Genomic DNA, 14,103 nt, shown 5'->3' on the forward strand with positions numbered 1-14,103 from the left:
TGCCCTATCCAGCTCACAGATGAACGCTTTCGCTGTTGCTAGGCTGGATTCACCTATAAATAGTGTATTCATGAAGTGAAGCTACAGTTACACAGGTCCCTTACTACTGTCATTTCACAGTGTTCATGTATTTTTTAGCATTATAACAGTGCCATCAGTGAGCCTTTCCGTTTGGTAAAATATTCATTTTCTTTTTACTGTGATAGTAGTCTTTTCAACAATTTCCAACCTTGACGTGACTTAATACTGTGTTTTTTAATCTTGTAAATGTTTTAGTTTTATGTATATATAATATATATTTGAATATTTGAAAAATAATCCTTAGATCCATTGATAAACACACATTCCCGTTCCCAGTGAAGTGAGGGGGAGGACATTGTTTGTGGAGAACAGAAGATCGCATGATTGTTTGAGGGATATCTTAACTTAAAGTGCCCATACGTAGATTACATGATACGTGGAGGAGCGTGCAGTAATCTTATCACAGACATCTATGGGATTATCATCAGTGCAATCTGTGCCATTGCCAATACCAGCTGAAGATGCATGCTTTTTAAAATTGGATGGTGAATGTAATGAGGTAACATCTGAGAACACAAGATTGATCCCAGAAGAGGCTTGATAGTCCCTACATGTAGTTTTACGGATGGCACTCTGTTAGATATACTGTGGGGAGAGGTCATTAGTCAGATTAATGAGTGTACTGGGTAGAGTCATACTGCAAAACCCAACAAAGACCCTACTAGTCAAGTAGACCTGACTTCACCTTTACAGGAGGCAGTGCTCTGGGCTACTGTTTTAGCTGGCAAAGAAGCAAAGGCATAATAGCTTTCCCGCCGGACTAAGCAAGCTGAATAAGGAACCTTGTGTATTTCAATGAGACAGCAGAAAATTACAGGTTCCCATAAGTGGATATGTGTTGTTTTTCTGTTTTTCAGTGACCCTCTGGAGGATTACCCAGATGTTATTCCAGAGCTTGTTCTGGGACCATCGATACAGTTTTGTGGTCAACCAGCCCGCTGGATTGGGAGCAACTGCTCTCATAGGGTAAGAACTGAGAAATTTCATAAATAATAAAAAATATGATTTTAGAGGTATTTATCCATGCTGTTTGTTACTGTTTGAGGACGCACTTTTAGCAAATGTTCAGTGAGGGACTAGCTAGCATACTTAGTACGGTTAAATAGTGTAGGAATTTGAACGGAGAACTTTCGCACTCTGTGTAAGTTAAATGTTTGAAAAGTTCATAACCAGTGGTTAGGTGCTAGGTGAGTACCTCCTTCTGAGTCTTGGAGGTGGCTGTATGAACAATTGTAGCGTTAGTCGGGAATGACGTCCTCACATGCACACTGAAAGAATTTCCTTAGTAACTTTGTAATTTTCAAAATAAAGTTTTATTGAAGCTTTTGTTTCAATTTTAATCTCATTTTTTTCTCATGATATTCATATTCATCAATAGGTTTTTAACACATGGCCCAATGCATTTCGTGCGATCTGCCCTTCCTCAGGGGCATAAGTAAAGCTGTAGAAAAAATAAACACGACTGTAATATATTCGTATGTGTGAACACAATGTTAAGGTTAAAGGAATCAATCAATCAATCAATCAATCATTGACACTTATAAAGCGCGCTACATACCCGTAGGGTCTCAAGGCGCTGGGGGGGGGGGGGGGGGGTGCCGCTACTGCTCGAACAGCCAGGTCTTCAGCTTCTTCCTGAAGGAGAGGTGGTCTTGGGTCAGGCGCAGGTCGGTCGGGAGGGAGTTCCAGGTCTTGGCGGCCAGGTAGGAGAAGGACCTTCCTCCTGTAGTCGCTCTTCGGATGCGGGGGACGGCGGCGAGGGCGTGGTTGGCTGATCGGAGGTGGCGTTTGGGAGCGTAGAAGTTGACTCGGCTGTTGAGGTAGCTCAGGCCTTGGTCGTGTAGGGCTTTGTGTGCGTGGGTGAGGAGGCGGAAGGTGATTCTTTTGTTGACGGGGAGCCAGTGAAGGTCTCTCAGATGTTCGGAGATGTGACTGGTTCGTGGGATGTCGAGGATGAGTCTGGCTGAGGCGTTCTGGATCCGCTGCAGTCTCTTCTGGAGCTTGGCGGTGGTACCGGCGTAGAGGGCGTTGCCGTAGTCCAGTCGGCTGGTGACGAGGGCCTGGGTGACGGTCTTTCTGGTCTCGGTGGGGATCCACCAGAAGATCTTCCTTAGCATGCGTAGGATGTTGAAGCACGCCGAGGAGACGTTGTTGACCTGCCTGGTCATGGAGAGGGAGGAGTCCAGGATGACGCCCAGGTTTCGTGCATGGTCTGTCGGTTTGGGTGCGGTGCCCAGGGCGGGAGGCCACCAGGAGTCGTCCCAGGCGGAGGGTGAGGAGCCCAGGATGAGGACCTCCGTCTTGTCCGAGTTCAGTTTCAGGCGGCTGGTCGTCATCCACTCGGCTACCTCTTTCATCCCTTCGTGCAGGTTGGCTCTGGCGGCGGCGGGGTCGTTGGTCAGGGAGAGGATCAGCTGGGTGTCGTCGGCGTAGGAGATTATGCTGAGGTTGTGTTTGCGTACGATGGCCGCGAGGGGGCTCATGTAGATGTTGAAGAGGGTGGGGCTCAGAGATGATCCTTGGGGGACGCCGCAGATGACTTCGGAGGCCTCTGACTTGTACGGTGGTAGGCGTATAAGAATTGATTATTTACAGACAAAGTGAGGAGCAGAAATTTCTCCAGTGTCCAACCTGATTTCCCCTACCGTGACCTCTCTGTTCCTAAACTTGGGTGTTCCTGGAACAAACTCTTGGAAGACATCCCCACCTCTTACAACCTCCTCTCCTCCCACTTCATTGGACTCTGTTGTATGTCCCCAGGACTCAGTGATTTGCATGGAGACCTCTGCTGATTCCCTCTGCTGAGTATAAAAGCTGGAGCAATGTGTGACCCAATCGCTGGCTGCAATGTCGGTATCCATGGAACGAAACTCGTCCTTACTACCTGAGGACACCAGGTTCCAGAATGAACGCTGATCCTTTAATCTTGCAGTCTCTAGAAGACCATTCCAACTCCCCCTTTCCAAGTCTTTTGTTAGTGTAAATTAGCATCCTTGCAGGTTTCTGCTCAATCGTTCTTCTTCTGAGGTTCCATGAATTGGGTCAGCTAGATAGTAATAAACACAATTAAATGGCAAACGAGCCAAATTATAGTGTGTAATGTAAATGGATAATAATTAATGTAATAACAATGACATATTTTTATTAGTGCTTGGTCTGCACAGGCACAGGCCGGGGGAAGGTTGGTCTAATTTTCCAGTATTGTATCTGTTATAGATTCATATGCTTGAATCTTCCTCTTCATCACGGTGGGAGTCACACAGTAACCGTAGAAATAGCAGTATTGAAACATTACCATATAGCTCCATAGAACAGAAACCACAATATAGTAACTGTCGGCCTTATTTTATAGCATCCAAAGTTCAGCCAATCGCAGTAGAGACCGCAGAGTACCCTTCCCCTACAGAGATAATGTACCACAGATTTGTTACCGCGCGTTGTGTGATAGGGAGTCTCTCTGAGCTCTGTTCAGTGACAGTGTTCTATCTTCAACTTATGACCTCCAGTTCAAGCTTCTTTTACATTCAAGGTATATCTTCAGAAGCGGTCGCTCCTCACGCTGCTCCTTGCCCTGCATGACAAACTGGTATCGTAACGCCCACAGCCAGACTACTGCCTGCATTGATTAGTAATTGAATGCCTGCATTGATTAATTATTGAATACCCTCGTTGTGCTAGATCGCCATATTACGCTTTAAATACCTGCTCAATTGTGCTGCGCTGCCTTGCCTATTTCACGATCGCTAATTTGCATATTATCGTGGCGCTAGTCTGCCAAAGCGCGCTGCAACGCTCTGCTGAATTGTGCTGCCTGTATTTTGGTTTTGTGCCTGATTGTGCCTTGTGCCGGTTCCACTGCCATTCACATCGCGTTTTTCTCATAGTGTGCCCCAACCCGGTTTCGCTTTTGGGCTGACTGCCATTTTGTTTTGTTGTTGTTGTTGTGCCTCCCTGCCAATCTCTCCACCCCGCTCCTGCCTCCCAGCTGCTCCTCCCTCGCCCCTCCCCTCCACTATCCATATATGACAGATGCATTCACGCGCAGCGTTCACGCGCAGCGATCGCCCCCCAGTCGCGCCGAAGGTGCACCAAAGGTAAGCCCGTCTACGCCCGTCCGCGCCTGGACCGCTCTCAGCGCCAGACCCCCTGTTCCCCGCAATTCCCATCCCTCCCGAATTACCTATGACGCCGCTACCCTCTCAGCTCTGAACCCCGGCCGACTCCCTAATTGCTACCAAGCCGCCCCAGGTCACACCCCTGGACCCTTCACCTGCCACTCCTGCCAGTTCAACTGCACCAGGACCCACACCAAATCCACAAACTCCAAACAGAGCTCCGACACTAACCACCTGAAGGGCATCCTGATCAACACCCGCTCAGTCCACAGACACTCCATTGAACTTTGGAACCTACTCGACACTACATCGCCAGACGTCGCCTTCCTCACAGAAACATGGATGAACACCTCATCAGCGCCCGACATCGCCATAGCCATCTCAGAAACCTACAAGATCATCCGAAAAGATCGCACCAACCAAACAGGTGGTGGCATCGCCATCGTCCATAAGAACACCATCCGCATCACGACCAGTTCTGATGATAACCTTGCTTCCGCCGAACACCTCCACTTCCAGATTCACACCGACCACAAAACCACACTGAGAGGCACCCTCATCTACAGGCCACCAGGACCCCGCACACAATTCAGAGAAGACATCGCTGACGTCATCAGCCCACATGCCCTCCCCTCCGAGAACTACATTCTACTGGGAGACCTCAACTTCCACCTGGAAAAGAAAAACGACAACAACACCACCACCCTTCTGGATAACCTGGCCAATCTAGGACTCAAACAACTTGTAGACACCCCCACCCACTACGCCGGACACACTCTCAACCCTATCTTCACCTCCAGCAAGCACATCTCCTTCGATCACACCACAGCTCTCCATTGGACGGACCACAGCTGCGTTCACTTCAACTACAAAAAGTCCACAACCCACAACCCATCCCTCAAAGAAATTGGAACAAAATCACCACCAAACAACTCTTAACATCGTTTCACCAAAACCCCCCCACCAAATCATCGGACCCAAACCAAGCAGCCACTAATCTCACCCAATGGATCACCCATAGCGCCGACGAACTTGCACCCTTGAAAAACCATCTTATCAAGCAAGGTAGCAAAAAAGCCCCCTGGTTCCACGATGACCTTAAGAAATCCAAGAAGCTCTGTCGTACTCTCTTGAAAACCTGGAGAAAAAATCCAACCACTGATAACCTAGCCACCTTCAAGAACGCTACCCGCAAACACCACCAACTAATCCGATCCACCAAGAAATCAGCATTCAAGGATCGACTTGACAACAATGCACAAAACAGCAAAGAACTATTCAACATCGTCAAAGAATTTACTAACCCCACCGCCGGCACCAACGACATTTCTCCCTCCCAAGACCTTTGCGACTCTCTATCCTCATTCTTCCATAACAAAATCGCCGAAATACATAACAGCTTTGAAAACCAGTCCGAAGACATGTCCACTCCACCCATTCCTGAACTAACACCGTCCGCTAACAACCTTTGCGCCTGCAACCCAATCACCACCGAAGACACCATCTGCCTAATGAACTCCATCCACTCAGGATCGCCAACTGACCCATGTCCCCACCACATTTTCAACAAAGCAGGCAACAAAGCAGGCTCCATCATCGCACCTCATCTCCGCGATGTCATCATCTGTTCCTTCAACTCCGCTACCTTCCCGGAAATCTGGAAACATGCCGAACTCAGCGCCCTTCTGAAGAAACCCACAGCAGACCCCTCCGAACTTAAGAACTACCGCCCCATCTCGCTCCTCCCATTCCCAGCCAAAGTCATTGAGGAAGCCGTCAACACTCAACTCGTCGCCTTCCTCGAATCCAACAATTCCCTTGACCCCTCACAGAACGGCTTTCGAGCCAAACACAGCAACGAAACCGCCCTCATCGCAGCAACAGACGACATTCGAACACTACTGGACAACGGAGAAACAGTTGCCCTCATCTTACTTGACCTCTCCGCAGCCTTCGACACAGTCTGTCATAGCACCCTCATACAACGACTCAGAAACATCGGAATACAAGGAAAAGCATTGGAATGGATCATATCGTTCCTTGCCGGAAGAACCCAAAGAGTCCGCCTTCCCCCCTTCAAATCAGAGGCCACCAAAGTCATTTGCGGCGTACCACAAGGATCATCACTCACCCTCTTCAACGTATACACGAGTGCCCTCGCTTCCATCGCACGCCAACACAACCCCAACATCATCTCCTACGCAGACGACACTCAGCTGATCCTCTCCCTCACCAAAGACCCGAACACCGCCAAAACCAACCTACACGAAGGAATGAAAGAAGTAGCCGAGTGGATGAAGAACAGCCGTTTAAAACTGAACTCGGACAAAACTGAAGTCCTCATCTTAGGCTCATCCCCCTCGGCCTGGGATGACTCTTGGTGGCCACCAGCCCTGGGAACTGCACCCACACCAACGGATCACGCACGTAACCTGGGCTTCATCCTGGACTCCTCCCTCTCGATGACCAGACAAGCCAATGCCGTCTCATCATCCTGCTTCAACATCCTACGCATGCTCAAAAAAGTCTTCCGTTGGATCCCCACTGAAACAAGAAAGACGGTCACCCACGCACTGGTCACCAGCCGGCTGGATTACGGAAACACCCTTTACGCCGGAACCACAGCCAAACTACAGAAAAAACTTCAACGCATCCAAAACGCATCAGCCAGACTCATACTGGACATCCCTCGTCAAGCTCACATTTCCGGTCATCTAAAAGATCTCCATTGGCTCCCCGTCAACAAGAGAATAACGTTCCATCTCCTCACCCACGCACACAAAACCCTCTATGACCTAGGACCCGAATGCCTCAACACGAGACTGTCCTTCTACACCCCCACCCACCAACTGCGATCATCCAATCAAGCCCTCGCCGCAATTCCACGCATCCACAGATCCACCATGGGGGGAAGATCCCTCTCCTACTTAGCGGCCAAGACCTAGAATTCCCTCCCCACCCACCTCCGCCTTACTTAGAACCACCTCTCCTTCAGAAAGCAACTAAAAACCTGGATATTCGATAAGTAATTGCACCCGTCTCCCAAGCGCCTTGAGACCTTCTGGGTAAGTAGTGCGCTATATAAATTTCTGAACTTGAACTTCTTTGCATTTCTTCCTAAGATGCCAGTGCCTAAAAAAGGGTGTTTTAGGCCCTGTAAGACTTGTGGGAAGTCAAAACAAACAGTGCTATATTGCCTCTACCCTGACCACGAACACAGGGAATGCAAATATTGCTGCACTTTTTCAGCCAAAACCCTCAAGGACAGGGAGGGTAGACTACTCCTCGAACTCCAGAAGAAGAAGGCTGCCTAAGACTCGGAGTTTGAACTTGAGGAAAAAGCTCATTCTTCCTCAAGAAAGACAAAGGAAGACCGCTCCTCTTCCTATCATGGGGACTCAAAAAGATCCAAGTTACAAGATTAATCTGATGTCAAACACCACAAAAAACCTTAGGTGGAGACTAGAGAATCTTCATCAGCTCCAGCTTCTGATCCTCTGACTCCTGTCAGAGACCAGTCATTTCATCTATTGATGGCTTTGTCGTCGAAGATTGCAGCTTCCACGAGAAAAACTGACGTTCCAACACCGTCGATGGCCTAATCAGCGATAGCTACTACGATGGCAGTCAAGACGCTGACGGCAGTAACATCGGCAGGACCGCTTCAAACTGTGACTACTTCGTCATCAGAATTTCACCATTGACCACTGACATGTCGACAACTCTGGTGACAGTGGCCACGCAGACAAAGACCATCCATGCAGCATTGACAGTGTTGCAGATGACTATATCTGCGAGTGCACCGTCATCGAGCCCATCGACGTGCCCATCAATGGATGGAAAAACCAGCTTCCTTCAGCTCAAGCAAATACAGGATTTCTCTAAGGTTTCTCCTTAGCTTCCAGCTTGCCTTTTGGGCTTCCAAAAGTCAAAGGACGAAGGTTTGTTTGGCCTTGCATACAGGCCATCACAGTTAAGGATCAAGTGCCACGATTCAGATGATGAGGACATTGAGGACAATGATCCATCTTCTTACCTTGCAGGGGAATATTCTTTTACAGATAGAGATCCTTCCTGTGTGCAGCAGCCTGATTCCTTCCAAGAGCGATACCCATATGAAGATCAGGAGAAGGAACACCATCATTTTAGAGAAACATCTGTGAATGTTCCAGTTTCCCTTGTGTCAGATTTACGTCATATGATTGATGATTTTTATAAACTTTTCCCAGATGATAACACTCCTCTCCTCAAAGGCCTCTGCCTCCGCAAGAGGCTCCTAGTGATCTGCCTAGGCAAAGTACTCCCAAATCCACCATGGAAAAGGTTTTGCCTACTCCAATAATCATCCCGGGGGATATCCAGGATGCGGACCAGCAGCAGATAGATGAAGGTGAAATCCTTACTGACACAGACGTCCTTGATAAATGGAATGACTATATAGCACCCATGCTGCCATTCCCCTATCCCACCTTCTGCGAATTCTCCTCCTGCAGACATCGGTGGATGTCATGATCTTTTGGAGCGTGCCTCCAAATATTTATATCTGCCAATGCCGGGCAAACAAACGGAATGTTTTTTATATGATTTCAAATCAGGCACGTTCCATCAGGGCAATCCCTGGCGAGAAGGCTTCAAGCTAATGAAAACGCCTGCTTCCATTCCCGCTGCGATTCCAAAACTGGATAGAAAGTACAAGGACCCTGACAATTCGCCTACATGTCTCATTGATCATCCAAGGGCAGATTCGCTCATCATGCAGGCAGCACAAAAGAGAGCCAAGAATCCGGCATCTCCATGTACAGCTCCACCTCACATGGAAGGGCGCCACCTTGACAACATAGGGAAGAGGTTTGCTGCGCTGGTGGCCATCTCCATTGTAGCCTCCAATGCCATGGCATCCTAGGAAAACCAACAGATGTGGTCAGACATCTCTGCACTGTTGGAGTATCTTCCAGATGATAAAAAGAAAGAGGCTAAAGACATTCTGTCGAAGGCAAAAGAGCATCTTCAGAGCTCATTCAGTTTGTCATGGTCGTCTCATCTACCACATTGTCAGGATTGGCTGAGGGTAGCTATCTTCCATCAGAAGAACAGGCCAAAGTACTTGATATTCATTTGACAGAGAGTGCTTGTTAGCACAAAGTAGAGGCGATGCAGTCCATAAAATTGGACACAGACACAGCTAAGGCTTTAGGCAGTCTCCAGCAACGCCATTTTCAGTCTTTTTGGGGTAGAGTTTGGGGGCAGTACTTATGCTGTCTGCAATTCTAACAACGGTACCAGCCATCTGGACAGAATACCTGCCAGCCATACAGCCAAACTTTCCAACCAACCAACCCTGCTCAGTCTTATTCAAGACCAACAGGACGCAAGAGGCAGCACTCTACCGCAAAATCCCAGGACTCCAATAGGAGATATTGAGATTTGCCAGGCGACTTCCACCACAGAGCCCTACAATTCGATCACACCTTCTCCAAATTCTTTCTGGAATGGAACTCAATTTCTTCAGACAAATGGGTTTTAGGCATCTTCCAGCACAGTCAGACCCTGGAATTTGTTCAGTATCTCCCAAATATTCCATTGCGGAAGGTTCTGCCTCGTCATGTTCCTGATCTCCAAAAGGAGATAAAATCACTTATTCTCAAGCAGACAATAGAAGAAGTACACCTCAACCAGCACAATCAGTGGTTTTATTCACACTTCCTCCTTCTGAAGAAAAAGATTGAAAGATGGAGGCAGGTCGTGGACCTCAGAATCCTGAACAAGTGCATCAAAAAAGAATCTTTCAGGATGCTCTCTATTTAAGAGATTCTTCTTCTCATGAAAAAGGGGATTATCTACCTTCTCTCGATCTCATTAATGCCTATTTTCATAGTCCCATCCACCCCAAGAATTGAAAATGTCTCCGGTTCAAAGTGTCTGGGTGCCATTACCAATTAAAGTGACTCTATTTGGTTTTAAATAATCTCCCAGGGTTTTCACCAAGTGCATGGCACAGATAGCAGCTTTCTTAAGACGTTCAGATCACCAGGTGTTTCCCTACCAGGCTGACTGGCTCATAAAAGCTCTGACGTTACAGGAGGCCAAATTTTCAGCACAAACCTGTCAGAATCTCTTCCAGTCTCTAGGTCTTTGCCTCAGTGTGGAAAAATCGTCCCTCATCCCTTCCAAATCTCTGACTTTTCTGGGTGCACGTCTCGACACGGAACTCGGAAAAACCTTTCCCACTCATGAATGAATATTGCACTTTCAAGATACAACAAGGCTTCTCTCAGCAAAAAGTTTTTTTCTCTGAGACAGTCCAAGTCCATGTTGGGGATGATGTCCTCTTGCATCCCACTAATCCCCAGTTCCCTACTCCGCATGCGACCACTGCAGGAGCAGGTCGATGTGCAGTGGATTCGATCTCAAGGATCGTTCAATGACAAGGTTCACTTATGAGCAGCACTGAGAGGTGAGATATCCTGGTGGATGGTCAAGGAAAACCTTTCACAAGGTCTCTCATTCACACCACCCGCCGCAGCTAGTTATGACCTCAGATGCGTTTATGGATGGATGGAGGGCTCACCTTCAGGAATTACAGGTTCACAGCAAATGGTCCAAACAGGAGTCTGAGTGCCACATAAACATTCTGGAACTCAAGGCAGTATTTTTGGGCGTAAAAGCTTTCCTGCCTCAAATCAAGAGTATGTCGGTGCTTGTCAGGGTGGACAATACTAATACAATGTTTTAACTTCGAAAGCAAGGTAGCACAAGATCTCAAGTGGTTTCCCTTCATGCTCAAAAAATTTGGGAATGGCTTCTTGCCAACCACAACTCCTTGCAAGTGGAACACGTGCCAGGTGTCCACAACAAGTGGGCCAACTCTCAGCAGGGTTTCCAGGCAATGCCCCAAATGGGAGATCAATGACCAACAGTTGCAGGTGGTCTTCTAGTCTTTGGGTTATCCAACGTTAGATCTGTTAGCTACGTCCCGCAACAAAAAGTGCCCTCTTTTCGCAACCAGGAATCCTCATCCAAAATCGTGGGGAGATGCTTTTCAGTTTTCTTGGATGGGAATGTTCGCCTACGCTGTTCTCTCATTCCAGCTCAAACCTCCATTCCTTTAGAAAATTAAGCAGGAGCTGTGTCGGCTCATTCTCATTGCCCTCGGATGGGCAAGGCAATTCTGATACACTGAGCTGCATCAGAGTATGCTCCGATTCTCTTTCCTCCAAAGGAGGATGTTCTATGCATGAACCTGGGCTAAGTGGTTCATCTACAAATTCCCTCTATTCATTTGTGAGCTGAATTTGGAGGATTGAGCCTATCCAAGAAATGCAAGTCAATAGTACAAATGTCTCGAGCTCCTTCCAAGCTCAAATATTACACAGCTAAATGGAAGAGATTCTGTGCATAGTGTACCACTCACATACTGCATCCCTTTTTATGTTCTCTGGAGCAGGTGCTGCCTTACCTCTTGCACCTAGCCAAGGCAGAGCTTTCACAATCTTCCATGAAAGTTCACCTTGGTTCAATCTCTAGATATTGAAGACGTTCAGGTCAGTCTTACTTGTGGTCCAATCGACTCATCAAAGAATTTCTAAAAGGACGCTTTAGAGCTTTCCTGCCTGTTAAACCTCCTCCAGTACCATGGCAACTAAATCCAGTCCTTTCACAGCTAATGCGTCCTCCAATTGAACCAGTGCACAATGCGAGTTGAAGTTCCTTTCTTGGAAGGTGGCCTTTCTTATGGCCATTACATCAGCTAGACTTATCAGTGAAATCCAAACTTTCACCATGAAAGAGCTGTATCTTCATTTACTGCGAGACAGGGTTATCCTGCGCACTAATCCTTCATTTATACCTAAAGTGCCTTCAACTTACCACATCAATGAGCCTATTGTCTTACCCACGTTCTTTCCGAATCCATCTTCAGCAGCGGAGAGAACTTTGCATTTATTGGACATTAAACGTTGTGAGAAAATGTATCTACAAAGAATGAAGGTCTTTTGTAAATTCTCTCAGTTGATGATTTCATTCTCAGCACTTAGAAAAGGACAAGCCTTAATACGGGCCAGAATTGCTCGTTGGGTCACCTTAACAATTGTCTTCTGTCGGGAAAAGGCTTTGCCATCCGCTGTCTGCAAATACACCAGGCTCACTCAACAATGAAAGTGGCAACTTCCTCAGCCCTGTTTGCAGGAGCATCTCTACCCGACACCTCCAGGGCGCCAACGTGGGTGAACGCTCACATATTTGCAAAGCATTACTGCCTCAATGGACGGAAGCAGGCACATATAGCTGTTGGGCAAGCTGCACTTCGACGCCTCTTTGCTTAAGGTATGCAGCTATTATCCTCTGTTTCTTTATATGCCAGTTGGCTATTTTATACCTGCATGTTATGTTTATATATAACTGAATTTTGACATATAGATATTCTTCTTGTTTAACCCCTTGTATGCTGATGACGGCCCCCAGCCGTCATGCACTACAGTGCTCATGTGCTGATGATGGCTGGGGGCCGTCATGACCGCACCCGCAATCGGAATGTGCCGCACAGGCGCAGAATCGCGGCAGCATGCAAGGGGTTAACGATGTTCCTATTGTACGTCATGGTGGAACATTTCGCCTACGCACCACCATTCTTTTGTCTTATTTCTGTATGTTGCTTACCAGTCGGATTAAAGCATGTGATTCTATAAAAGTTGTAATACTGGAGAAAAAACAAGTGACTTACCTGTACATTGTGGTTCTCCAGTATTGATATTTTTTATAGATTTACATGCGACTCTCCCTCTTTCCCGATTAGGCTCACCATTTACCTCAGAGTTTTATATGTTTGTACACTTGTGCTCAAAATCTGAGTTATGGTGGCTCTCTGAGGGAAGGGTACTCTGAGATCTCTACTGAGATTGGTTGAACTTTGGATGTTATAAAAACAGGTTGAAATGTTATTAAATAGTGGTTTGTGTTCTATGGAGGTCTGTGGTAATGTTTCAGTACTGCTATTTCTACTGTTACTGTGGGGCTCCCATCATGACGACGGGAAAGATTCAAGCATATGAATCTACAAAAGATATCAATACTGGACAACCACAGTGTACAGGTAAGTAACTTGTTTTTTATGCTTCCCTGTCATTGGGTAGAGGACTGACCCATGTTTAGCTGCTCCTTCTTGCGTGTGTAGGAAACAGGGCAGGAGTTGTTAGTCCAGTTCTTATCCAACATCTTATCCTTTTTGTTGGTAGGACGCGGGGTTCTCTTGCCATGTGCCTCAGATTATTTTGAGCCCTGTCTTGAGTTCTGACCTCGTCCGCCTTTTTTTCGCAGCTACCTAAAGTCACTTTTTTCATACTGTAACGGCTGGGAGTTTTTGGTTTGGACTCAGCATCTTCTGCCTTCCCACCACTTGTGCCGTCCACACTTTCTCTTATCTCCGCTCCAACCATGTTGTTACAAATAGGGAACTGAGACTCATTACCACAATCCTTACCCATTGCCAGGGGAGGAGTTAAGTTATAATAAATCCTGCTTGCATGGTTTGGGTTCACTTGCAACGGAGCATGTCTTGTTAAATTTGTGTGAGCTTGTGCAATTTCGCATCTTATGTGATAACATCACTTGATCTCAGTATCACTGATTTCATAACAGGAAGATGATATTCCAAGACACTGACCAGATTAGAGTAAATTATGTTATGAATCTGATCCAAAATGACACCATGAGAGAGGAATATCACATAATGTTTTATTCAGAGCACCGTTTCTGATAGATACATCTGCCGTGTGGATTCCTCACCTTGTGAATATCCCCCTTGCGCCAGCAACGTTCGGAAAATTCTTCGTAGCACGCCGGCGTGGACGACGTCATAGGAGCACGGCATTGCGCGCAACTCCGTCTGACGTCACCGACTCCTCATAAGGCC

At 47.1% G+C, this 14,103-nt stretch overlaps 1 protein-coding gene across 4 annotated transcripts in view; it reads left to right on the forward strand.

Annotated features, from left to right (window-relative positions):
- The window catches only part of MYCBPAP (MYCBP associated protein), a 1,064,843-nt gene that overhangs the window by 526,927 nt on the left and 523,813 nt on the right, over positions 1–14,103 (forward strand). For all 4 annotated transcript variants that reach the window (XM_086930831.1, XM_086930830.1, XM_086930829.1 and 1 more), the window contains exon 10: positions 939–1,047. In XM_086930831.1, the coding sequence (XP_086786957.1) occupies positions 939–1,047 (109 nt within the window). The remainder of the gene's footprint in view (positions 1–938; positions 1,048–14,103) is intronic.

The sequence above is a fragment of the Lissotriton vulgaris genome, chromosome 7 (genome assembly GCF_964263255.1).
Source record: "Lissotriton vulgaris chromosome 7, aLisVul1.2, whole genome shotgun sequence".
Lineage (NCBI taxonomy): Eukaryota > Metazoa > Chordata > Amphibia > Caudata > Salamandridae > Lissotriton > Lissotriton vulgaris.